The sequence below is a fragment of the Diceros bicornis genome, chromosome X (genome assembly GCF_020826845.1).
Source record: "Diceros bicornis minor isolate mBicDic1 chromosome X, mDicBic1.mat.cur, whole genome shotgun sequence".
Classification (NCBI taxonomy): domain Eukaryota; kingdom Metazoa; phylum Chordata; class Mammalia; order Perissodactyla; family Rhinocerotidae; genus Diceros; species Diceros bicornis.
The window spans coordinates 42,463,665-42,489,475 of NC_080781.1; the positions used below are offsets into that span (position 1 = coordinate 42,463,665).

At 49.1% G+C, this 25,811-nt stretch overlaps 1 protein-coding gene across 2 annotated transcripts; it reads left to right on the forward strand.

Moving 5' to 3' along the window:
• Positions 1-7,899: 7,899 nt before the first annotated feature.
• On the forward strand, positions 7,900-23,333 carry PPP1R3F (protein phosphatase 1 regulatory subunit 3F). Of its 2 annotated transcripts, none has more exons than XM_058535858.1 (4): positions 7,900-8,918; positions 18,366-18,421; positions 18,639-18,721; positions 21,508-23,333. In XM_058535858.1, exons 1-4 carry the CDS (start codon positions 7,915-7,917, stop codon positions 22,801-22,803), a joined length of 2,439 nt encoding a protein of 812 aa, XP_058391841.1. In that variant the 5' UTR covers positions 7,900-7,914; the 3' UTR covers positions 22,804-23,333. The 2 variants fall into 2 exon arrangements, with proteins under 2 accessions (XP_058391841.1, XP_058391842.1); XM_058535859.1 differs by having other exon boundaries at positions 8,032-8,918; positions 18,642-18,721.
• Positions 23,334-25,811: the final 2,478 nt, after the last annotated feature.

Consider the following 25,811-nt stretch of genomic DNA (forward strand, 5'->3'; position numbering starts at 1 on the left):
AGAGAACAAGAGATACAGAGAGGGATGGGAGAGACATGAGGTGGGACAGAGATGGACACACACAGAGTGACAAAGAGAATGAGAGATATAGAGATGCTGAGAGAAAGACAGTGATGGGGGGGTGGGGGTGGGGGAGGGGAGAGGAACCCATAGGAGCAGAAAGTCATAGAAGTACACACAAAGAGGGAGAAAGAGATGAGAGAAACGAGAAAGAACAAGAGAGACAGAAACAACAGCACAGGTTGAGAGAGAGAGAGAGAGAGAGAGAGAGAGAGAGAGAAAGAGAGAGAGAGAGAGACATGCCCCAAATAAGAACAGTTGTGGGTCTCTGGCTGGAAGAACCGATGCTGCTTGAAATAACGAGGAATAACAAAGGGCAGGATGCCCGGGGCCTCTGGTGGGTATTGTATTGTATTGCAAAGCAACAATCAGCAAAGCAGTGTGGCTCTGGTACAAGAACAGACACTGAGGAACAGAGCAGAATAGAAAGCTCGGTCGAGTTTGTGATGAATGTGGCATTTCAGTCCGGGGGACGGGGGAAGATAGATCGTTTAACAAATGTTTCTGGGATAATTAAGGGAAAAATAAAGTTATTGAATGAATAATCAGTCCATTTTCCCACCAACCCCTCCCTTCCCAGTTTGAAATGTCACCATCATCACATACCCTAAAATAAATTCCAGATCCATTACAGAGATAAATAATAATATCTAATATTGATCTTGGGTTTATTATATGTCAGGCCCTATGCTAAGCGCTTAACATGGTTAATAGATTTAATCCTTACAACCACCTTTTTAAGTAGGTACTATTATAACCATCATAGTACATACGAGGAAATGGAGGTACAGAGAGGTTAAAAGCCTGGCTAAAAATCACAAAGATGGCTTGGGGTAAGGCTGGGTTTGTCCCAGACAGTCTGGCTCCAGTACCCACACTCTTAACCTCTACAGTAAATGGAAAAAATGAAGCCATAAAAGAGATTAGAAGCCAACAGGGGTGAACATTTATCTCATTTTCAAGTGGGAAAAGACTTTCTAAGCACAAAACCAGAGACAGTAACCACAGAAGAAAAGAATAACCTATTTGAGTATATAAAAACATCATAAGCATCCCAAAACACCATAAACAAATAGAAAAAGCAAATAAAGAATTGGGGGAAAATGTCTGCTATTATATGTATGGCTGATGGAAGGTTAATATCCTTTTAAATAAAGAGCTGTGACAAATCAATAAGAAAAAAAGATGAACACCCTATTAGGACTAAGCATGTGATCAGACAACTAAAAAAAAAGCACAAATGGTCAATAAACAATATAAGTAATCAGAGAATGCAAATTTCCACAATGTGGTAATATTTTTTCTTACCTGTTGAAAAAGGATTAAAAAATGGTAATACCCACCCAGGGTTAGCTTGAGTAGAGGGAGCATAAAACAGGACAACCTTTTGGAAGAACAATTTGCAGAGAGGGTCAGAAACCTTAAAAATGCACATACCCTTTGCCCCATCAACTCTATTTTCAGGAATCCAAGGAACTAATTAGGGATGATTATGGGGAAAAACTAGAAACAACCCGAATGTCCAATAATTGGCACTTGGTTCGAACCAATCATGGTTCATGCCAATGTGAGGACAGTCTTGACATCCATGAAAGATCATATGTTGAAACAATTTTTACTGATCTACATAAATGCTCCTACTAATTGAATAAAGCAGAAACAAAACCAATAGATAGCATTATCGGTTAAAAAAATACTAACAGCACTTAGTGAGCACTTACTAAGCCTGCAGAGACAAGCTCACCCTAGTCCTGAACGGCCTGCTCTGTTCCTGGACATGGACCCTGGCCATGCGCACACGCGCGCGCGCGCGCGCGCACACACACACACACACACACACACACACACACACACGAGGTCTTGTGGGTATAACCACACAGCTAAACCACGATTGACAATGGCATGAAGTGCCCCCAGAAGGGTCTCCTCTCATGCAGTGCAAGCACAAGTTCAGTTAAGTGCTCAGCCTGACCCAACGGCTCACAATCCTCCTTCAATCGGAGCAAACAGAATTGATGCTCATTCTTGTAAAATGTAAATGTCCTCATCGACATTACTCAACACACTATTATTAAGCTCCAACTGTGTATAAAGCTCTGTGCTGGATGCTGGGTGAGAAGGCAGGAGGGGAAGGTGAGACAAGAGAGCAGAAGAGACCGTGGGAGAAAGAGGGGGAAAGGAGACAGACAGAGTGTGGTCAAGATGGAGGAGAAAGAGAGAGGGAAGAGGGTCAGAACCAGAGAAAGACAGAGGGATGGAGAGTCTGAGTGCCAGGGAAACAGGGAAAGAGAGGGGCAGAGAAACACGGAAAGAGTGAGACAGGGCGAACAGAGGCAGAGAGGAATGGGAGATATTGAGAGAAGAGACGAAGAGATGCGAGAGATGTAGTTGAAATTTCCAGTTACACCTGGGCAGTGTTTCAAGTTGTTCAAAGCTCTGAAATCAATAAAGACTGGCAGTTGACATATTTTAAAAATCCTACCCATCTACATCTCAATCAATTTATTTAACTTTGCCCAAGCATTGATTAAGTACTTTACCTATCAGTCTTCTGGCATTTACTATTACTATTATTATTGTGAAAGATACCTTACCTGACTGGGACCACAGTAGCTGCGTGCGTCTGGACTGTGCTCGAGGGCCCCTGACCGCCCAGTACCTACCTCACTGCCATCTCCTCCACTGGACCTGCATCTGGTGGGGGAGAGCGGGGACACTCACCTTAGTGAAGTGGACTGAGAGAAAAGGATCAGCCTGGCTTGTGGGAAACTGTCACATATCAAAAACAACTTTGCTTTTATACCGAGAAGAAAAACCACGGTGTGGAAGCCACAGACCTCTCTCTTCTAATAATCCAATTTTTTTTTCGATGAGTGTGTGCGCTGATAATCACAGGGTGGGGGGGGGGTTTCTCATAGTTTTCTCTCTCTCTCTCTCTCTCTCTCTCTTGCTCTGTTTCTCCTCTTCTTGATTATGAGACTTAAACGGAAATTTTGAAATTTTGGGTTTTTTCTTTGCCCTTTACGAGTCATCTGAAAATATGATTTCTTTTCCTCACCACAGAGGTGAGAGGTATCAATGAGATAACAGGGCTCATGAGAAACCACAGGTTTTTTAAACAAAAGTGTGTAGAGTTAGAAAAAAAAAAAAAAACAAGGGAAAAGAACTCAAATAAATCACAGGGGCGTCCCACGCAGGCAAAGACACCACTCTGTGAGGGAAAGGATATTCGAGGGTCTCTGGGGAAAGAAAGAGAAGCACTGAGGCCCTGTGTGCGGATGAGAAATACCGGAGAAAGACACGGAATAGGGCCGAGTTTCCAGAGGCTTTGCCCTGCACCATGCCTCAGTTTCCCCTTAGGTGGAATTGATATGGTCATCACTGCTCTTACTGGCCAGGGAGGGGGAGCTCTGGACACTCTTGCAACCCATCTTCCCACAGAGGGTGAGGGGCATGGAAGTTACTTCACGGAGAAAAAACCAGGGAGTGTCCCCCCGCCCCCAATTCACAGAATCGAAGAGTCTGAGTATCACTGGCTCTCAGAATGCACTGAACATCACTGAGTGAGAAGAGGGAGAAAAGCCTCACCTCATCATGTCTGAGTGCCTGAGAGCTCTAACCCCAAGGCCACCTGACAGGGAAGGTCCCAACCAGGCCCCCAGGATTAATGCATCCATCCTCACGAAGCCCAGAGACCCACTGGGACCCCAACCCTCTCACAGTCAGGGACACCATGGCCTGATTCTTCTGAGGCCCTCAGCCTTTGCGATTTTCTACTTCAAAAAATCCCAGTTTCCAAGGTTTTAAGATTCCAAATATCCGCCATCATCCCCGTAGCTGCTATTTATCTGGAATTTTCCATGTGTCAAACACAGTGCTGAACACTTCTCACAAACGATCACATTCAGTCCTCACCACAGCCCTTTAAGGTCCATCTTGTCATCATGGCCGTCATACAGATGGGAAAAGAGAGGCGCGAAGTAGTCGAGCAACTTGCCCAAGATCACAGGGTTGGTGAGTGGGGGCCCTGCCTTCCTTGGTGGCGGCCTTTGAAACCCCCAGGTTTCCCTGAGCCCAGTCGTCTCAGGTTTTAAATTCTAGGATGCAATGACAGGGAGCTTCTGAGATTTGGAGATTCTTCTGGGGGCTTGAAGCTTGTGAGGTTTTAAGGTTGTCCAAGAATTGGCGGCTGCATTTCCTCACCTCAGCGGGCACCCCCTCCAACCAATGGTCAACAGAGGAGACTAGCCTCCAGGGGCTTCTCCTGACAGGCCACAGTCGAGACTCCCATTGTCCGGCTCCCCAGTGCCCTGCATGGCCCAGGGTTCTGTCATCCAATGTCCACTCCAACCCCTCTGCAAGACTGGCTTCAGGCCTAGGGAAGAGAAATTGGAAATGGCTTTTTATTCACATGGTACAAACCTAGTAGCCAAGACCCACCCCTTCACCCTTTTGCCTTTTTCCTCCCCCCACCTCCCAAGCCCTCAAACAAAAGAGAACCTCTTTCCTCAACTCAGACTTACCTTTCTGGAAAAGCCCAGAGGGGGCCTGGTGGCCTGGCTTTGTGAAGACAAGAAAAAAAAAAGGTGAATAGAAAAAAAAGACCTAAAAAAAATCAGCCAACAACAACAATTAAAAAAAAAAAAAAACCCAACCCTCCCTACCATTAGTTCAAAACAAAACTTTCGCTGGTTGAGGCTTCTGAGTTGGTGGGACATGTCTGAGACCCAAAGATGGCCTGTGTGTGCCAGGCAGCCAGGGGAGGCACAGGGTGGGATGAAACCCTCAGGTTGCAGGCCTGCAGGGGCCCTGTGTACAGCAGGGGCTTAAGAGATGTTGTGGCACGTGATTGGGAGTGAGAGGGGGTGGGGAGCGAGCTTGTCAGGAAGGAGTCCTGGGAAACCGACTTTAGAGATGTCTCCAAGGTGAATGACCCATTACTCCCTGTGAACTTAGGTCTGAAAACTCTCCACACCTCCTGTGTAACTATAAACCAGGCCAGTTCAAAAGCCGAGGCCTCGTTCCCTGCCCTAGGACCTGTCCCCTCCTGAGAGAGGGGCCTGGTTTTCTCTTTTAGGGTCAGAGTTGTGGGCTGCATCCTCCTTACGCCCTCCCTAGACCATCTCTCCGTTACTGTCACTTGCTCCATGAGAGGAGTGGCCAGGGAGGTAGGAGGAAAACTCAGTGAGGGTGGTGGCCCAGAGTCCCAGGAGACCACTTGAGTGGGGCCCTCGTGTGGGAGGGGTGATGCTGCTGCTGCTGAGAGCCACGACCCTTGCAGAGTGAAGGCTGGGGGGTCAGGTGGGCAGAGAGAGGCAGAGGTCACCACCTCCTCTCTGTACTGGAAAATATCCTCTCGCATGAAAGGCTTTGGGGGAGAGTGGGCACGATGAAACAGAGAGGTGGGTGAAAGTCCCAAGAGACGGGGGCCTTTGATAAAGACATGAAGGAGGTGAGGGAGGGAGACATATAGATATCTGAGTAATTCCAGAGAAAACAGCCAGTGCGAAGGCCCTGAAGTGGGAGTGTGCCTGATTTGCTCAAGGTCTACTAAGGAGGTCGGTATGGTTAGAGGGGCATAAGCAAGAGGAAGAGCGGATACAAGGTGAGGTCAGAGAGGGGACTAGGGGGTTTAGACCGTGCAGGACCTTGTAGCCCATGGTAAGGACCTTGACTTTTACTCTGAGGGAGGAGGCCACAGGAGGGTTGTGAGCAGAGGAGAGATGTGAACTGTCTTAGGATTTAACAGGATCCCTCTGATTGCTGAGTGTAGGCAGGACTGCAGGAGTGAGGGTGGAAGCAGGGGACCAGTGAGAGGAGGCTACTGCAATAGTCCAGGGGGCTGATGACGGTGCTGGCAGTGGACTGGGTGAGGAGAGGGTGGATTTGGGAAATATTTTGAGTGGAGAGCTTGTTGAAGGATGCGTCTTGGGGCCAGACCAGGACATAGACAATGGCCTAACTGGGTGGGCAGAAAGGAGTCCCTGGACTACTTACCAGCTTGAACTTTTAGGTGAGAAAAAAAATCAAGTTCTACCTTGTTTAGGCTCCCCTTATTTCATGATTTTTCTGTTACTTGCAGCTGAACATATTTACCCATGACCCCATCCTGGGCACTGAGACTTGAGGAGAAGGGGCCTGCTAGGGGGATTGCCTCCCTCCTAGGGATGCTGTGAGTCAGAACCTTGCAGACAGTAGGTGTGCAGTGAATCCTCCCAGGATGGAAGGGGAATGTATGAATGGACACATTCAGTGGACAAAAGCTACAATTCAGTTCCCGCAGGAGGCGAGACCTCGAAGAAAGGGTGAAAGGGGAGTGAAAGTTCATTAGATGGAGAAAGCAGGAGCAGCGCTGTTGGGAGAGGGAACAGTAGGAGCAGAGACGGGGACACAAAGAAGGGAGGTGAGGCCACTGTGAGGTGTGGAGGGCTGAGTCGGGCAAGAAAGACAGGGCTCTGATTTGTGATTACGTTCGTCAATGTCTGCCAACGTGCCTGATCAACTCTTGGCGGCATACAGTCAGGCTGTGTTTTGCTGAGCTTAAGTTAGAAAAAGCAAATCTTCCAAAAAGGTTCAATTTCTCATTTGGCCATTCATTCAACAAGGGTGTCAAGTCCTGGAGAATGCTGAGGATGACAATCAGGGGCATTCTTGGCTCGTGGTAACCCTCAAGCAAAGGCTCGGAGGTGGGCAGGGGAGACCCAGTAACTGCTACAGGAGAGTCCGTTTTGCTTTCTTAGATCTCACACTAGGGTGCAGTCTAGGTCTTCAGGGGCTCTGAGCATTCACAGCCCTGCGGCAATGGGGAGTCACGGAGGGTTAAGGAGAAAGTAAATACATCCAAAAGAGGCATACTCTTCCTAATGGCTGCCACTATTCTATGGTTCTGCAGCCCGACGACCCTACAGCCCAGACCACTTATGCACCGTCTTCTCCTCTCGCCTCCTTATTGGCTATTCATCTCCTCCTTCACACCATCTACAACAACCCCGTTGGCTCCGCTCTTTCCCGTCCCGCCTCCGTGTCCTTCCTGCTACTCTTTCTAGCCTCGGCATTGGTTCATCCCGTTCTAGCACTGCCCTTTGAGGCCGCAACTCCTTTCACTCTGGCTCTCCCATTGGCTATCCGCCACCTCTCTTCCTCGCTCCCGTCTTCATCACCCGCTCCCTTTGGCTCTGCCTCTCCCGTCCCGCCTCCGGGGCCGCTCACACATCTCCTCTTGGTCTCCTTCTAGCCTCCGTATTGGCTAGCTTCGTCCTGGCACCGCCCTTTGAATGCGTAGTGCACGCTCACAAGGCTCCCCATTGGCTAGCTGCAGCCATTATCGTCATCCTTCCTCTATACACCCGGCGCGTGGCTCCCCATTGGCTGTTCGCTGTCTGTATCTTCCATCCCGCTACTTATGCAACCCACGCATCTCCTACTTTTCGGACCTCTCTGTTCACTCCCTGCTGCCCCCATCGCCTGTAGCCATTACATTTTCCCCGCCGCCCATATGCCGCTCCCGCTCACACTTCCCCGTTAACTGTCCTACTTCTACTCTCTTCATCCCGGACCCCGCACCACCCCCCTTCAGGGCTCCCCATTGACTCTCCTATCATCCTGCCTCCTACACCGCCCACTCTCGGGCGTCCCCATTGGCTGCGTGAGTCTCCTGCACGCGATTCACCGCTACGTCACCCGTGCGCGGCTCCCCATTCGCTCTCTGCTCTGCCTGTCTTCATCTCACCGCCTACACTCCCCAAGAGCCGTAAACCCACCCCGCGCTCGGCTTCCTATTGGCTGCCCGCCCCTTCAGGCCCTGCCCCCGCCGGTCCCGCCGCCGGTGCCGTCGGTGCCGCCGCCGCCGCCGACATGGCGCGCACGGCCCCTGTGGAGCCCCCGGTGCGGCATCCCGCGCCCCCCTCGCCAGCCGCGAGTGAGCCCCGCACCTCTGTCGAGGCAGCGGCGGCCCCGCGGAGGGTGCTGTTCGCCGACGAGGCCCTGGGGCTGCCGCTGGCGCAGCTGCGCCGCTACCGGCCGTGGGGCGGGCCCGGGGCGGGCAAGATGGCGGCGGCGGCCGGGCAAGATGGCGGCGGCGGCGGCGAGGCTGACGAGGACGACGATGGCGAGGATAGGGATGAAGGGGAGGAAGAAGAGGAGGCTTACCCCGAACCCTCGCCGCTGTGCCCCGTCCCCGCTGGCGGGGGGTTTTACCTGGTGCCCACATTTTCGCTGCCGCCCGCGCCGGGCCGTCTGGAGCGCTTGGGGCGCCTCATGGTGGAGCTGGAGGCGCTGCTGCCGCCTCCCGGAGCGGTCCCCGGGGGTGCCGGGGTGTGGGTGCCTGGGGGGCGCCCGCCGGTGCTGCGCGGGTTGGTACGCGTGCTGAACCGCTCCTTCGAGAAGGCGGTGCACGTGCGGGCCTCACACGACGGCTGGGCTTCCTTCTGCGACCACCCGGCGCGCTACGTCCCGCGCAGCCCGCCGGGGGCAGGAGCGGGAGGACCAGGCGCAGGAGACCCCATCCTGGATCCGGGCCTTGGCCTGGGCCCTGGCCAGGCGTCTGCCTCCTCGCCCGACGATGGCGGCCGCACCGACCGCTTTGCCTTCCAGCTGCCCTTTGCTGAGGGCGCGGGCGATGGGGCGCGCCTGGACTTCGTGGTGCGCTATGAGACCCCCGAGGGCACTTTCTGGGCCAACAACCACGGCCGCAACTACACAGTCCTGCTCCGGATCGCACCCGCTCCCACACCCACTGATGCCGAAGGGCTGCCCCAGCAGCAGCAGCTGCAGCAGCTGGAACCACAGCCCGAGTGCCAGGGTCCCGTGGAGGCTGAGGCCAGGCAGCTGAAGAGCTGCATGAAGCCGGTGAGGCGCAGGTAATGTCTGCCAGCGCCACCTCCGCCAACACAGGGCTGTGTTTAGGATGGAGGACAGGTATCTCAACCCAGGAACCCCTCAGGCCCGCTCTCCAGGACAGGGAGGAGGGTGCTGTCAGTCAGTCAAAGAGTAGTGGAGGCCAAACGTGCTAGGCTCTGTTTTAATTACTGGGGTTTCGTTCATTCATTTATTGAATTCCACTGTAAAGCCCTGAACAAGACAGACATCTTCCCTGCTCTCAAAGATTATGCAGGCTTCTATGGGAGACAATTTTTAAAAACAATAAGCAGATAAGATACATAGGGATAAGGTTAGCTGCTGAGGGGAAAGTAAAATAGAGTAAGGGGATAGTTTGGGAGGGAATAGCTGCTTTAGACAGGGTGTTTGGGGAGGGACTTTGAGGAGGTGAGTCCTGGATGATGATAAGAAGAGTTATGCATAGTTATGGGGAAAGAGAGTTTGTAGAAAAGGGGAGAGAGAGGACTTTTCTGAGAAGGGGCCATTTCAACTGAGTCCTGAATGATAAAGAGGAGCAGTTGTGCACACATTGGAGCAAGAATGCTCTAGGCAGAGGGAACAGCAAGTGCAAAGGTCCTGAGGTGGGAAGGAGCTTGGTGTGAATGATGGGCAGTGTGCTGAAGTGGCGAGAACTGCAGTGACAGTAGCCTGAACCAAGGACCTTGCCAGTGGGAGGCAGGGAATCTGATCCTCACTTGACAGAGCAGGAAACCAGGGTTCCAGAGTGAGAAACTCGTTGAGGAAGTGATGGTGCCTGGCTTTTCCAATTCTGCCATGTCTGACCTTGAAGCCTGAACACTTTCGTTACTCTTATGCTCTAATCTAGTTGGAGACTTCCTGCAGAGGTGAGGGGCTGAGTCCCTCTCACAGGGAAGCAGAGGCTCTAGCAGAGGCAGAACCAGATAAGCCTGGACTTGAAGCTCGTGTCCTTTGTTTTTGCTGTACCACCTTGACCATCCAGGGTCTGGGAGAAGGAACCAATTAACCCTTCAAGATTACAAGATTCTCCTAGGTTTTTTCTGTCAGCCTATGAGTTCTTCAAGGGTAGCAGCTAGGCCTCATTCTTTTTGGGATCACCTAAGTCTGTCTTGGGATAAGTAGATTCTCTGTGCATGTGTGGGAAATACATGCATTTCCCTGTTCCTGGGAGGAATGGGAATGGGAAAATGCTTTTTGGACCTTGTGTATGCTTCATCAGAAGCCTCTGGCTGCAGCAAAGTGTGCTCCTGGCAAGGCCTTAGGCTGTGAGTGGTTCAGAAAGGTCTAGCTTGGGGCTGGTGGGCAGATGTGCCTGGGTAAGTGAGCATGCAGGCAAGCACCCGCTAACCGACCTGTGAACCCCATAGTAACCTGAGACTTAGTCTAAGGGGGGCGGGCAGCATGGTTCTCCTTATAGCATTAGGAGTGTGGATTCTGACATGAGAGCCTGGGTCTACATCCCAGCCCTGCCATCTATTCGCCTTGTGACCTTGGCTAACTCGTTTAACCTCACTGTGCCTCAGTACCCTCATCTGTAAAACAGAGAGTTATAATAGCATCTACTTCACAGGAGATGAGTAAAAGCACTCAGAACCGAGCCTGGCTCATAATAGTGCCATGTGGGTGTTAGCTAGTATTCATACTTAGGGAATCACACATACGGTTCCTTGGATTCCCCTCCCAAACTCTGCTCTGCCTCTCACCAGCTGTGTGGCCTTGCCTCAGTTTCTTCATCTGCTAAAGGGGAGTGACAGTCACTGTGTGTGGGGGATTGGCGACAGCAAACATGGGCAAGGTAACTGAAGCGTGATGGCTGTGAAAGAGAACAGTGGCCAGCATTTATTGATCTATGTGCTGGGAGCTTCAAGTCTGTTCTGAGTCCTGCTCTACAGGCAGTGTGGTGTAGGTGCTGTGATTATGCCCATTTAGTAGAGGGGGACACTGAGGTAGCTCAGAGAGGTGAGCCAGCTTGTTCAAGTACACTCAGCTAGTGAGTGACAGGACCAGGGAGGAGATGCTAGGAGCATTTTTTTTAAACTACTGCTCCTCTTGAAGGTCTGATAGGACTTAGGGCAAATTCTGCATCTTGCTCCTGGTGTTCCCAGCATGTCATGCTTTCCTTTTCCCTTCGTTTTCCCCTTTACCGAGGTATCCCTACATAAAGTATACTGATCTTAAGTGTAGGGCTCAATGGATTTTACATATCCATGCCCTTGTGTAACCATCACCCGGATCAAGATATTGAGTCGTTCCAGTGCTCCAGAATTGCGTTCATTTCTGTCACTTTTCCCAAGTAGTCATCCCAGCCAGCTGTCATGGGAGCCCTGTCTGTAAGATGCCACAGTTTGGGTAATGGAGTTTGGTCATTTTACAGTGTGAAAGGAAGGGAACAGAGAAATCAAAAGATGGCAGGGCCAAGGTGGGTGGAGAGGGTGTTTTTCTTTTAAAATACATAGGTGGTTTTAAGGAGAAATTGAAGCAGCCCGTTCAGACAATTGTTTTGGTATCTGGCCCCAGGTCTGTGGTTCCTAACATGACTTGTGATATTATTTTAAGTGGGCAGATGGCTTTTTGATAGCTTCTTTATCTTTTGATCTCAGCTCTTGCAAAGGGGAGGTTGGTGCTCATTGCAAGATCAGCGATAAGATTTTCTTTGTAGGTCGGTGGCTTTCTTGGCGAGTACATTTCAACTTATTATTGTTTTAAAACCTGTGTGCTGCTGGTGATTTGGAGTGCTGTTGAAGAACAGCTTCCCCTGCAACGCAGCCCTCTTGGGAAATGGTACAGGATCTCAGGGGATAGCCTTAACCTGAGGGAGCCCCATCATAGAGGGCTTCCCATTCAGGAAGTGTTGGCTTCAGGCCCACTGTGTACCAGGTGCAGCCACGACAGGTAGGGGGCATGGGAGAAGTCTGTGGTAGCCATTGGGATACAGCTCAGAAAGCGAAATGGCTGCATTCCCTGTGTTGCTGGACCAGGCTTATGATAACCCTTAGGCTTAGAGATGATCCATTGACAGGCATTTATTGAGGGCCTACTATGTGCTGGACACAATGCTGGGTTCAAACAGGGCAGATGATACAGGCTGGTGCTAAGATGTCAAGGGCTCGTGGTGGAGCTGGGTGGGAGGGGCAGGCACAGAGAGCTTGTGTCAAACCTGGCAGAGACCTTGCTCTTTGCTAGGCACTTTGCTGAGTATTTGTGTGCAAAGTCTCATCCAATCCTTGCAAGATTTCCTGCGAGATAGACTGTTTTTATTCCCCTTTCCTGGATGAGCAGACGGAGGCTCCTAGAGTCCAAAGTCCTGAGGCTGGTGTGGGGAGAAGCCCTCCTGGTCTACCTTGGCTTAGCATCCTTAAGAGACATCCTATTTCTCTTAAAAGTAAAGACCAAGAAAGCCTCAGAATGGCCTTCAAGCACCCCCTGTTCTTTCCCCCAGCCTGGCCTCTGCAGCTACTGGTCTCCCCTCACGCCGTCCTCTGCCTTCTGGGCTCCTATCACTGTGGTTTTTCCAAGGTGCCTTGCCCCTTTCTACCTCAGGGCCTTTGCCTATGCTGTTTCCGTCACCAGGAATGTTGGTCCTGTGCCCCTTGCAGTCTCCTCGTTTTGAGCCTTCAGTTCTAGGAGTGCTTCCTCTCGGAAGCCTGTCCATCCCAACCTCCTCAGGCTCCGGTTTTTCATAGCACTGATCAGCCAAGCAGGCAAGCCCTGTGAGAATGTCATTAGCAGAGCGGATGAGCATCCCCACAAATTCAGGATCATTTTCCACCCTGCCTGGCAGTCCTACGATATTTTTCTGATCCACTCTTGTCTCTTCCCTGATGTGACTCTGAAATGTTCTTTACCTTCAGACTTTACTTCCTGCTTCAAAAAACCAAATAGAAGCCATGAGAATGGAACTTCCCACAACTTGCAGCCCCCAGGCCTGCAAACTGACTCCCCTCCCTTGTGGTACAAGGGAGTAGGGGGCCCTTCTCCTCCCTCAGACCAGTTCCCCCACTGTGCTCTGGGTTCTGTTTTCTGCTGCTTGCTCCAGAACCTGACATAATCAATTACCCTTTCTCTCCTGACAGCTTTTCACTGCCCTCCTCACCTGATCCTCTATCAGCCTTTATATTTGCCAGCATCTCTACTGTCTTCAAAAGCTGTTCTTTGACCCTGCCTCTGTCCCGGCTGGTCCTGGCCAGCACCTCATCACCCTCCTCCCCTTCATTGCCGACTCCTCTGAAGAGTTGCCTACACTTGTCTTCTCCACCTGCTTCAGCCCCTGCATCTGCCAGATTCCATAGGTGGTTTTTTGGTGTTCTTCTTGAAGTGATTAAACACTCCTACCTAAAACACTTTCTTCGCTTGCCTTGGGACCACACTCTGCTGCCTTTCCTTTGGACTCTCTGGCCCTTCTCTTTCTCCTTGCTCTTTCCTTCAGCCTCATATAGTCAAACTCAGTGTCTCCACTTGGCTGATGTCCCAAAGATGCCTCCAACTCCCCTCGTTTGAGATTGAATCCATCATCCCCCCCAGTGTTCGGAGCAGCCTTTCACTCCCCTTCCCCCCCTCCCGCCGCTCATTTTCCTTGGACACATCCTAAGCCCTCTTGGACCCTGTAGTGTGGGCCAGGGCCCCTTGTTCTAGGGCATCTTTCCTTTTCTGAAGGCACTCAGCTTATCGTTAGACCTTCATTAGGGGATTATTGGATGACCCTGTCTGCCCTGCTAGACTGTAAGCTCCATGAGGGGTAGGGACGTGGTCTGCTTTTGTTCACCACTGTATTCCCGCGGGGCCTGCCACGGTGCCTGGCACTTACCCGGTGCTCAATAAATGTTTGTTGAAAGAATGAGTGTGAGTGTTTTTTTTATGTCTTTCTCCATACTAAATTGTAAGCTTCCTGGTTGGGTTTGCTCACTGTTGTGTCTCCAGGATCTGTCACTGGGCTGATGCACAGTAAGGCCTCAATGAATTTTAGGTGCACTTGTAGCTGAATGGATGGGGACCCAACTTGGCTATCTGAGTTGGCAGCCTTAGGGGAAACCAGAACAATCAAAGCTGAAATGGGACGAGCCAGGGTCATCTTAGTTGTCTGGAGAGTGAGGATTTAGTGTGAAAATGATCCTCTTTTATTCCACAGAAAACTGGCAGTGCATCATGGTTAAGGATGTGGGCCTGAGGCCACACGCTCCAGAATTGGCAGAGCTGAGATGGCCCTGCTCTAGTGCCCCAGTTCTTAACTGCTGCCCCAGGTTGGGTGATGTGTCTTACCAGCTGGGCAGTACTGGGCAAGCTGCTTTCCTTTTCAGAGCCTCAGTTTCCCTCAGTGGGAATTTGGAGGGGATTATTGTTAAGCACTTTACAGGCGATTTTCCAACGTTTCCTCAGTCTGCCCAACAGCTCTCTGAGGTAGGTATTACTATTATACCCTCTTCACAGGTAAGGAAACTGAGGCATAGAAAGGTGAAGTAACTTGCTCCAGGTCACACAGCTGATAGGTGGCAGAGCCAGGGTTATTCAAAATTACATGTCATGACCCTTTATTGAGAAGTGAAATCAATTTACTGGATTCCAACAAACATTAAAAAAAAGAAATAGCATAGGAAATAGTGTGCATGACAACATGTAGTAAAGGTAAGTGGTGTTTCATTCAAAGAACAACTTTTTCAGTTATATATATATATGTGTATATATATTTACACATGTATGGGTGTGCTGGGTTATGATGTAAAATGTATTTCTTACTGTGTGTCATGGCCAAATGAAGTCACTGCTGTAAAAGAAGCTCCTAGCACGATGAACTGCTCTCCGCCCTCCACCCTGCTGGATGGACCGTAAGTCCTCGAGTTGACACTGACCCAGACTGTAGCTGGGGAAGGCAGAGCAATGCCCCACATAACTTGGTGGCTTTCACAGCCACCTTCAAACCCTGTTTTCAGAAAGCAGATGGCTCAGGGTAACCAGGATTCCGGGTATTGCAGGGCAGCTTCCTGAAGCCACCTGTTCCTCCAGAGAGTCAGTGTTGTCTTAGGTTGACTGCACGGGAGCCGGGGTCTGCTCAGTTTCCCTTTGAGTTTCAGCACGTGACCCACTTTGGGCTGACCAAGTTCTTTGAAAACATGAGTGTTTGGGGTGCTCACGGAGCACTTGGGCGGTAGCGGTGGCGATGGCAGTGATGTGACTGCTCTGAAAGTCTGCTTTGCTCTCCATGGGGGTTGTCAGCCCTCGCTCACTCACTCTGACTGGCGGTTCAAATTTTTGTTCTGTCTCGGCTGGCCTAGGCTGGGGCCAACGGCGCCTCTCTGAAATCTCACCCCCTGGTCTCCCTGGGTGTCATCTGAGGTCAGCGGCCACTGAGTTTCCTAATGGCAGGAAGAATTTTCATGCCTAGGAGACTGGCGTGCAGGCCTGACATGGCCCCTTCTAGGCTACACTGTCTTGACTAGTTCTCGTGAGCACCCAAAGGATGTGTGCCCAAAATGTCCCCAGGTCTGTGTGCTCCGGCCCGCTACTGCCCACTGCCGTTGAGGAGACACCACGTGGCATTTGTGGGGCTGGTGCCAAAAGAGCAGGTTTCCTTCTCGAAAATTTGCAAGCACACTGGAGGTACAGTTTTGTTCTTAATCTCCTCCCTGCCCATTTTTCTAAGAACCCCTCTTCTCCGTTACTGCTCAGTGAGTCAGTATACATTGTATTCCATTTCTCTCACTCTCCTCCTTTTGATTAAAGTCATAGCTGCCCCCGAATGTTTACTGTGAAAGACAGTTCAAGGATGTTTAGTTTTTTTTTTTTTTTTTAAGCTCACGGTTTCAAATGCTGTCTTCAAAATGAAGGCCTCTTTGGATGTTATCAGTGTGGTGTGTAGTTAGTGGGTGTAGAGACACAGTTCCTTGAGCCTCAGTTTCCGCGTTTTGTAAAAAGGGAAGGGTGCCGTTTTGAAGGATAGATGTGGAGGTTTTCAGATGACTTGGTGTGTCAATGACAAGGGCCCACGCTGGAGGAGTGAGCAGTAAATGCTTGTGCCTCCTGCTTTCATCTTGGACTTCAGACCTAGGGAGAGTGACCTGTGTACTCGGCTGACTTTGTGGATCTCGGGATTGGCTGGATTGCCTGACCTGATTTTTGGATGTTTTCCTTCTTCTCACCTTCCTCGCCTCTGGGCGAGATGCTCTGGGGGCTGAGGGATTTGTTCTGTATTTGTTTTTCCTCTCACTCTTCTTCCTTCAGCTGAACTGTGGAGTTCTTTTCCTGCTGGTTGGCTGCGTCCTGAGTTCCTCCCTCTTCTCTCTCCCATACGTCTAGGACTCTGAAGTGGCTTTTAGAAGCATGGTTGTCATGCATGTCAGCACTTGGCCAGATGGCGGGAGACGGCTTGCCTAGTCCTGCCTCTGAGAGCGAGGGCTGCCTTTCTGTCTGTTTGTGGGTATTCTTGCTTTAGAAGATCCTAGAAAGATGACATTTTCTTTAATGAAGGACTGCACCAGCAAAAGAAGTCAGCAGAAATCGTGTTGGGCCGCAAATCCAAAGACCTGGATTAGACCCACTAGGAAATTGGTGCAGGGCCAAGCTGGTTTGCTCCGAATGCCTGTTTCTTATCCGTGGTGTGCAGGAGTTGATGGCTGGACACCCCAAGTCACCCACTTCAGGCCCTGTAGTATTCTGATTCAAATATCTCTGCTGGGACGCATGAGCCCTAGTCCGTGGAGAAAGACAGATGGTCCCTTCCAGAGCTTCCAGACTCTAGATTCATGTACATGGTTCACGCTTCCTCCCCGAGGGTGGTGGTAAAAAGCACTTCTTGCAGCTGCTTCTGTGTCTGGTGGTCTCCTAGCCACATGTCCCATAAAAGCAGGGAAACCAAGGATGAACATGTGGGCAAAAGGCAGGTCCAAAGAAAAGCCTGAATGAAGGCGAGAGGAGAGATCTTGTCTGATATTGCTGCCTCCGTCTGTCTACTTCTGGAAAGGATTGGAGGTGGGGTTGGGGTAAGACCCAGTCTCCCTCGTCCAAGAAGCGGCAGTTTGTTGGTTGAGGGGACAGACTTAGAGCTGGAAGGCTTAGGTTGTGATCCTCGCTGCGTGACCTTGAGCCATTTGCTCAGCTTTCGTTTCGTCATCTGTAAGATGAGGCTAATAATACTGCCTGCTTCAGAGGAGTGAAAGTCCCTATCTCACAGGGTTGTCGGGAAGAGTAAATTAATATATGTGAAGTACTTAGAATGGTGTTCTATATTTGGGTCAGCTAGTGATATTCTGTGTCTGTGAAGGTAATTGATGATGTGTTTTCAAAAAGTTGCGACCATTTCCAGAAATGTTAACATCATCGCATTACCTCTTAGGAAGAAAAAGGTCTGAGCAGTTGCCTCATCTCCTCTCAGGTCTCTGAACATGTTTTAGTTAATGCTTCCCTCACTTGCCTTAATCTATAAACGTTTGATACTCATTTGAGAATGAGAACAGTGATTTCTCCATGATCCCCATGACACCACCCCTGGCAGGGACTGGCTGAAATACACTTGGCTTATGTCACTCACACCCTGGGGTCTGACTTGCCTGGTGAAGGAGGAACAAGACAATAAATAGCTATGATTGATTCAGCCCTTGCTCTGTGCCAGGCCCTGGTGTCTGGCTTAATGTCCTCATTTCTCTTGACTGCCCTGTGCTTGGTGTGCACATCCCAGCTCCCCTGGCCTCCATCTTAAGGTGAGGAAGGTGAGGCTCAGGGAAGTTTAAGTGGCCTGCCAGGCTGGTATGGTGATGGGCAGAGGGCTGGTGGAGGCACCGAGGCCGCTGTGACCCTGGGTTACTTCCTTTTTCTGCTGACCTTCTCATTCTCCAGTCGCTTCCTTCCTCCCTTTTGCTGCTTTCCTATGCCCCACAGTCCTCACCTGCCCTTTCTTGGAAAAGATGAGTTCCTCCACAGACAGGAATTTACCCTAAAGAAATGATCCAAAACGTTTATAAAGCTATGCCCAACGATGTCCCCTGAAGTCTGCGTTGAGAGAAACAAATGAAGGAGACAACCTAGCTGCTCAGTAGGAAGGGAATGGCTACACACATTATGGTGAGCCCATATGATAGGAGTAGTAAGCAGCCATTTCAAATGTTTACAAAAGTATAATGACGCTTCTTACTGTTAAATTGACAAATCCAGCTGTGAAATTATGTCTGCAGAATCTAAATGATTTCATAGAATGTCTGGAATGAAATTTTCCAGTGGTAATGGTGGTTGCTTCTGGCTGATGTGTGACTTTTTTCCTGCTTCTTTATGCTTTCTTGTATTTTGTAAATTGTCTGCAATGACTGTCTAGGACTTTTATTATCAGGGGATTGAAAGAGGCAGCAGAAGAGAAAAAAGCAGCTGTCAGGTGAGGGTGGGCCACCACAGAGGCTCCCAAGGTGCTAGTGGCTGGCAGAACTGGCCTCGGGGTGTCAGCTCCATGCATTCTCTCCTCTGCCCCACAGGCCGAACGAGGAAGAACTGAGGATGAAGAGCATGGATGATAATACCCCTGCTGTGGGTAAGCAATTGGCAGCCTGTGGGAGTTTTAGCTTATATTTACCGTTTCTTTCTTCCTCTCCTTTTTCTTTCTACACAAATTAAGAGGCACCCTCTGCCTTAGACTAAAAGCTTCAGAGGCAAAACTGCCAATTGGCTAGAAGAACAGATTTTCTTAACCAAACCAGGCCTGCTTGTACACCTGCCTCACCCCAATGCTGTCCTTCTCTTCTTTCCAGCAGAGCGTCCTGATGTCCAGGAGTCAGTGGGTCCCCTGGTGGCCCCCACCCCTCTCCGTCCATGGCCCCAGATGACACTTCAGGTAAGTAGGCCCTGGCAGGCTCTGGGTGGACAGCCCAGTGGGAGGCTGGGTGGTGGGGGCTGACTTGCTCTGAGTCTACCCTAGTTCAGAGGGAGGTCTGCCACATCGGAACCTGATGGCAGAGGCGTAGAATGCGGTTACTCACCTGGGGTAAGAGAAATGTCATTCGCTAACTTGGCAAATATTTATTGAGTGCTTGCTCTGTACCAAGCACTGTTATAGATACTGGGAATATGTTAGTGACCAAAAACGCTGTCTTCATGGGGCTTACTCACTTTTTAGTGGAGTGAGACATAATAAAACAAAATAATAGTTAAAATATATGGTATTTTAGATGAAGATGAATGGTAAGAAGAAAATGAAGGGATAGGGAGAGTGTGAGAGAGAGAGAGAAAGTGTGGGGGATGTTTGCAACTTTAGATCAAGTGGCCAGGGAAGGCCTTAGTGGTAAGTGAGATCTGAGCAAAGATCTGAAGGAAGTGAGAGAGTGAGCCACATGGAAAACTAGAGGAAGAACATCCCAAGCAAGTGCAAAGTCCTTGAGGTGGGGCCGTGACTAATGTGTGTGAGGAACAGTAAGGAGCAGAAAGTGAGGGGGAGCGGGAGGAGGTGAAGTCAGAGAGGTGGCAGGGACAGATTCTGTAGGGTCTCCTGGACCATGGAGAGGACTCTGGCTTTTACTCTGAGTGAGAGGGGAGCCATGGGAAGGTTGTGAGCAGAGGAGGACCATGATCTGACTTAGGATTTAACAGGTTCCCTCTGGCTGCTGTAAGGAAAATAGACTGTAGGGGTGAGGGCGGAAGCAGGGGGACCATGAGCAGGAGGCTACTGCAGTGGTCCAGGCCAGCAAAGCCAGTGCTGGCAGGGAGATAGAGAGATTCTGGAGATGTATGTTAATATGTGTGTGTGTGTGTTTTAAAAGATTTTCAAACATATATAAAAGTAAAGTGACTAGTGTAATGAACCCACATATACTCATCACCCAGCTTCAACAAATTTCAACACATGTCCATTCCTGCTTTTTCTACACCCCCACTCCCTCCCCTCCCATTCACTATGGAATTATTTTGGAAAAAATGCAGACACTGTTCCATCCATAAATATTTCAGTTTGTGTCTCAGAAAATTAAGCACTAAAAAAAACACACAGTACCATCATAACCCCTCAGAAAATTAACAATAATTCCCTAGTATCTTAGTATTTGGTCAGTATTCAAATTTCCTTATCTCATAAGCATTTTAGGATCCAGATAGGATCAACATACTGCATTTGATTGATGGGTCTTTTTAGATTTTTAAATCTCGTCCACTTTTCTTGCAATTTGTTCGTTGAAGAAACCTTGTTTGTCCTGTAGAGTTTCCCAGTCTGGATTTGGCTGATTGCATCCACGTGGAAGCACATTTCTTACTCTATTTTTGTTAATTTATTAATTCTATTTAATTAATTTGATCTATTATTAAATTTAATTGATTTAATTAAACTATTTTATTAAATTAATTTATTAAATGTAATCTATTATTTATTAAATTAATTTAAATAGAATTGATTCTATTTAATTCTCTTGTTCCCACTTCATTTATTAGCTGGAATTCTTCTCTAAAGAAAAACTTTCTCGGGGGCTGGCCCGGTGGCGTAGTGGTTACGTTCACGCGTTCTACTGCGGTGGCCCGGGGTTCACAGGTTTGGATCCCGGGCACGGACCAACACACCGCTTGTCAAGCCATGCTGTGGCGGCGTCCCATATAAAGTAGAGGGAGATGGGCACGGATGTTAGCCCAGGGCCAATCTTCCTCCGCAAAAAAGGAGGAGGATTGGCAATGGATGTTAGCTCAGGGCTAGTCTTCCTCCACAAAAAACCAACAACAAAAAAAGAAAAACGTTCTCACATCAACTGTTTGGCTACCTTGAAGGTATATACCTTGAGGGTATAAGGGTATATAGTTTGTATAGAAAAAGCTGTATAAATACTTAATTTTTTCCCTTTTATTTACCAGTTTTCAGAAGAAATGTACTTCTTCAAAGGTGACCAATTAAAGGATTTTTGGTTTTGGTGTATCATTATTAACTCATGAATTTTAAACATATTTGATGAGTTTCAATCCATTGCAGTTATTTATTTTGATGCTTAAGTTGAACTATCTCTGGCCAGTAGGAGTTTATTTAGATTCGCTTGGGTCCTTTTGACATATCCCCATCATTCTTTGAGTGCTTTCTCACATTCTGGTATGGTAGTATGTCTCAGACTCATCTTGTACTTTCCCTGCCCCAAATGTGGAAACAGCCATTTATTTAAGGAGCCCTGGTTCCTTTTAGTGGAGAATGGTATTTAGAAGCCAAGATCTAGGGGCTAGGTGTGTTTGTTGCTACTAGATTGGTCATTGTTTCTAGGCCTTGCTAAAAGAGCTAGGAAATAAAATTTTTTTTTAAGAGAAAAATACATGAATTCATATGGATATTATGGATGTGTTTTGGAGGTCAACCAACAGTATTTACTGACAATCATTCATCAAATCTTGGTGCCCACTGAATTCCTCAGCTTAATGATATGCAGGTAGCCCCCTTTTACTCCATCTAATTTTGTTATTTTAATATAGACGACATAGTCTTTAGAGTTTAGAGAATTGTAGAGGGCTCTTTAAGGAGTTTTTATCTGGAAACACCTGTGGGGCTGAATGTGGGCTGTCACTAGTTCTTACTGTCTCTGCTTGTCCCATCCCTTCCTCTACTTCATTCCTTTCCCTTTCTCTCCCCTCCTGCGCCCCACCCCTCACCCCCAATGGCTCCAGGTTTCTGAAGTTACAGTGACTGGCAAACCCCCAGAGGAAAGTGACATCCCCAGAAGCAGTCCACCTGTGGCTTTCCCAGAGATTCCCCAGGCACCGGCCATCAGGATTTCTTCCTCCTCCTCTCTCTGTGGCCTGGGTGGCTTCCCCAGGGACCAGGCCTCAGGGCCCGATGCAAGTGAGGGGGCAGCCGGGCCTCTCCTGGAACCCAGCCAGCAACAGGTGGAGGCCACATGGGAAGTATCAAGCGAGAATGGAGGGGGCCAGAAGGACCCCATGGTGGGGGCTATTATGGATGAGCCCCCCGGGGGTCTGGAGGTCATGAGTGGGTTGGAGGAGCTGCTTGGCGAGGACACCATTGACCAGGAGCTAGAGCAGCTCTACCTGTCCCATCTGAGCCGCCTGCGGGCTGCTGTGGCTGCAGGTGGGGCAGGAGGTGGTGGGGAGGGCCCCACAGATGGGGGGGTGTCCCCCAGCCATCCCATGGGCATACTCACGGACCGAGACCTGATCTTGAAGTGGCCTGGCCCTGAACGGGCCCTGAACAGTGCCCTGGCTGAGGAGATCACACTGCACTATGCCCGGCTGGGGCGTGGTGTGGAGCTCATCAAGGACACCGAGGACCCTGATGAGGAGGGGGAGGGCGAGGAGGGGCTCTCCAATATACCCTCCAGCCCAGAAGGGGACACCCCCAAGGAATCGCCTCCGGAAATCCTCTCTGGGGCCCATTCTGTGGTAGCCACTATGGGAGATGTGTGGCTCCCATGGGCAGAGGGCTCGGGATGTGACAGCCCTGTGGTTCTGGGTACAGAGGGTCAGTTCACTGGGGCTCCAGAGAAGGGGATAGGCAAGGACACTGACTCTTTGCACATGAATAGGGTGATAGCTGGGGTGACCGGGTCCCTGGGGGGGACAGAAGCCCTGATAGAGTTTACTACTAAGTGGGCAGACAGCTTGGTTCCTGTATCGGGCAAGGAGCCAGCTGCTCCAGTCCTGCGGGGGCAAAATCTCACCCTCCTTGGTCCCTCAGGGGCTGAAGTCTGTCCTTCCAGCCTGGCCAGGCCCCATGTGAGCTCCCAGGATGAAGAGAGTTCAGGCCCAAGCCTTGAGCCCCCAGTGAGGTCTCCCACCCTTGCAGCCCCTGCAGAATGTGTGTGTGTATTGCCTCCCCAGCTCCGGGGGCCCTTGACCCAGACTCTGGGGGTCCTGGCTGGGCTGGTGGTGGTCCCTGTGGCTCTGAACAGTGGTATGTCCCTCCTGGTGCTTGCACTGTGCCTCTCTCTGGCCTGGTTCTCGTAGGAGCTGCTTGTGGGATCAGCAATAACAGGCTTCCCCCTCTCTGGGGCTTGGGGAGGGGCAGCCCCTGCACCACCCCCAGAGGGTTCAGATGGGATGTGTGGCCTGTACAGTGGGGTGTCCTTTGCTTCTGAGAATGCTTCAATGGAAAGAGGCCTCCCCATCCCTGAGCTCTCCAATCAGCACAGGGCTCCCTGCGGTGATACCAGTGGAGAGGAACAGGGCATGGCTGGATGGTGTGAGTGAGAACTTTCAGAATGGAATTGGGCATGTACTCCCTTCCTCCCCTCCCCCCGAGCCTGTATTTATTTTTGTATAATTCTCTGGACGAGGGAGAGTGGTCATGAGCTGGTCTTGGGGCACAATTACCCAGAGATATATTTATTAACAGCCAACCTGTGCAACCTGCTGGAGCTTTATTTTTAATTTAATTTATATAGAGTACCTATTATTATATGCCACAATAGAGCTCTATGAAAAGTGATGTGTCTTGCTGTGCAGTGTTCTCCTGTTTGAGCATGAGTGTTCAGGGTGGTCACATTCTGTGGGAGGACTGTGGTGGGGATTGGGGGGGTATGATGTGGTCACGCCTGCTGCTGCTGCTTCAATATGTCCTTGAGGGATCTGTGTCACCTCACCTTATGGTCCTAATCCATGTGGTCTAGTGGTCTTTGAGGGACAGGTCCTTTGGTCGTTTGCATATTCTGCCTGGGAGGTAGGAAGAGTGGTGGCCACATGAGGGTTTGGTGTCACACATGTGGCTGCAGTGGTGGATGTGGTCAGCTGTGGGTGTGGGGTTATAGATTGTGAATCAGCCACAAGGTTTTGAGGTTACTGAAAAAAACAGCCTTTGACACCATCTGGGAGACCACTCTGCCCCCAAGATTGGGAAGGCCTCAGAAAACAGAGGAGTTCATGTGCTGTGAGAAATTTATACTCAAGTTGCTGTCCACAGATATTGAATTGCTAACTGGAAACAGGAAACCCAGAAGCTTTGAAAGAAGGGACAGGTATATTTACTGCATGCACATAAAAAACTGCATAGCAAAATAAAACACCATATATTTATTTACTTCCCTTCACAGCAAAACTTTATACCAGCTTTCTGCAGTTCTTCTCCTCCAGGGCTCCAATGCTTTTCTGAAACAGCTCTAATCAGATTTTTTTGCCCAACCACTTCAGCAAAAGTGCTGAAGTCACTGGTGATATTCACGTTGTTACATCAACGGTCAAGTCTCAGACCTCACCTTACTTGACCTATTGGCAGCATTTGACACAGTTGATCATCTCCTCAACCTTGAAATCCTCTCTTCACTTGGTTTCCAGGACACAACACTCTCCTAGTTTTCCTCTTTCCTCACTGGCCACTCTTCTAGAACAGTGCCTGGCACATAGTGGGTGCTCAGTAAATACCTATTGAATGAAATAAATGAAGGAACAAACAAATGTTATGTGGGGACATGGCTAGAGAACTTAGTTGGTCATTTGGTGATTACAAGTCAGTTCCACAAGTGTTGACTGACCGCCTCTGCTCTGCTCTGGGGACACAGAGGAAGGAGCTCACAGTCTAGTGGGGGAAACAGACACAGAGAACGTATTTCAGTGCAGTAGGGTTAGTGCATTAATGCTGATGGGTCCAGTGGGCTGTGGGGGCCCCAGGACAGGTGCTCAGCCCAGTGCGGGGACTCTGGAAGTCTGCTTGGAAGATATGGTGCCTGAACTGAGTTTTAAAAAACGAGAAGGAATCCACCAGGTAACAAAGGGGAAGAGAGGGCAGTCCAGTCAGAAGGAATAGCATTGTAGAGGTCTGGAAGTGGAACACAAATTCAACACACCCATATTTCACTTGTCTTTCAATGAGGATATTCTGACTTTGTCAGATATCAAAGTCCAGACATGTGTCTATAGCCCTCCATTGATGTGATAATTTGCTCAATGTCCAAAAAGTCAATTTTATGCCAATTGCGTTGAAAAACTAGATGCAATGGACAAATTACTACAGACATATAACTTGCCAAAACTTTCTCAAAAAAAGGAAAACTTGAATAGTCCTATAACCATTAAAGTAACAGAACCTGTAGCCAAAAGTCTTCCCACACAGAAACTCTGGGCCCAGATGGCTTCATTGGTGAAACACTCAAGGAACAAATAATTCCAATTTTACAAAAGCAATTCCAAAGTGTAGAAAAAGAGAGAGCATTCCTGTTTCATTTTATGGGGCTGCTATAACCTTGATACTAAAACATGATGAGTGAAAAGAGAATATTACAGAACAATCTCAGAAAAATAGATGCAGATATTTTAACCTAAATGATGACTGCCTGTCTTGGTTCTTTCAGGCTGCTATAACACAATAGTGTAGACTAGATAGCTAATAAACAACATTTATTTCTCATAGTTCTGGAGGCTGGAAAGTCCCAGGCGCCGGCAGATTTGGTGTCTGGTGAGGGCCAACTTCCTGGTTCACAGACAGCCATCTTCTCCTCGCTGTGTCCTCACATAGTGAAAGGGCAAGGTTGCTCTCTGGGGTCTCTTTTATAAAGGCACTAATCCCATTCATGACGGCTCCACCCTCATGACCTAATCACCTCTCAAAGGCCCTATGTCTTAATACCGTCACATTGGGGATTAGGTTTCAACATATGAATTTTGAGGGGACACAAACATTCAGTCTATAGCACTGCCTAAGTCCTATATATTAAAAAAGTATAATATGACCAAGTTGGATTTATTCCCAAACTGCAATGTGGTTTAACATTTGAACTCAATCAGCATAATTTACCTCATTAGCAGATTAAAGGAGAAAAACGACAATCATGTCAATAGATGTAGTGAGTTAGATAAAATTAGACTTCTATTCGTGATTTAAAAAATCTTAGCAAATTAGTTGAATAAATTTTCTTAACATAAAGGGTATCTACAAAGATTTACAGTAAATACATACAGTATTCAAAAAAAGTAAAATGTTAAGAGCTTTGACTTTTGGAACGTGGCAAGGATGCCTGCTATCA

Bases quoted from the DNA above. Each gene is read 5' to 3' on its own strand.
- PPP1R3F (XM_058535858.1), top strand. From the start codon at position 7,915: ATGGCGCGCACGGCCCCTGTGGAGCCCCCGGTGCGGCATCCCGCGCCC. The intron at 8,919-18,365 runs GTAATGTCTGCC...TCTGCCCCACAG, and splicing joins ATGAAGCCGGTGAGGCGCAG to GCCGAACGAGGAAGAACTGA. The intron at 18,422-18,638 runs GTAAGCAATTGG...TCTTCTTTCCAG, and splicing joins TGATAATACCCCTGCTGTGG to CAGAGCGTCCTGATGTCCAG.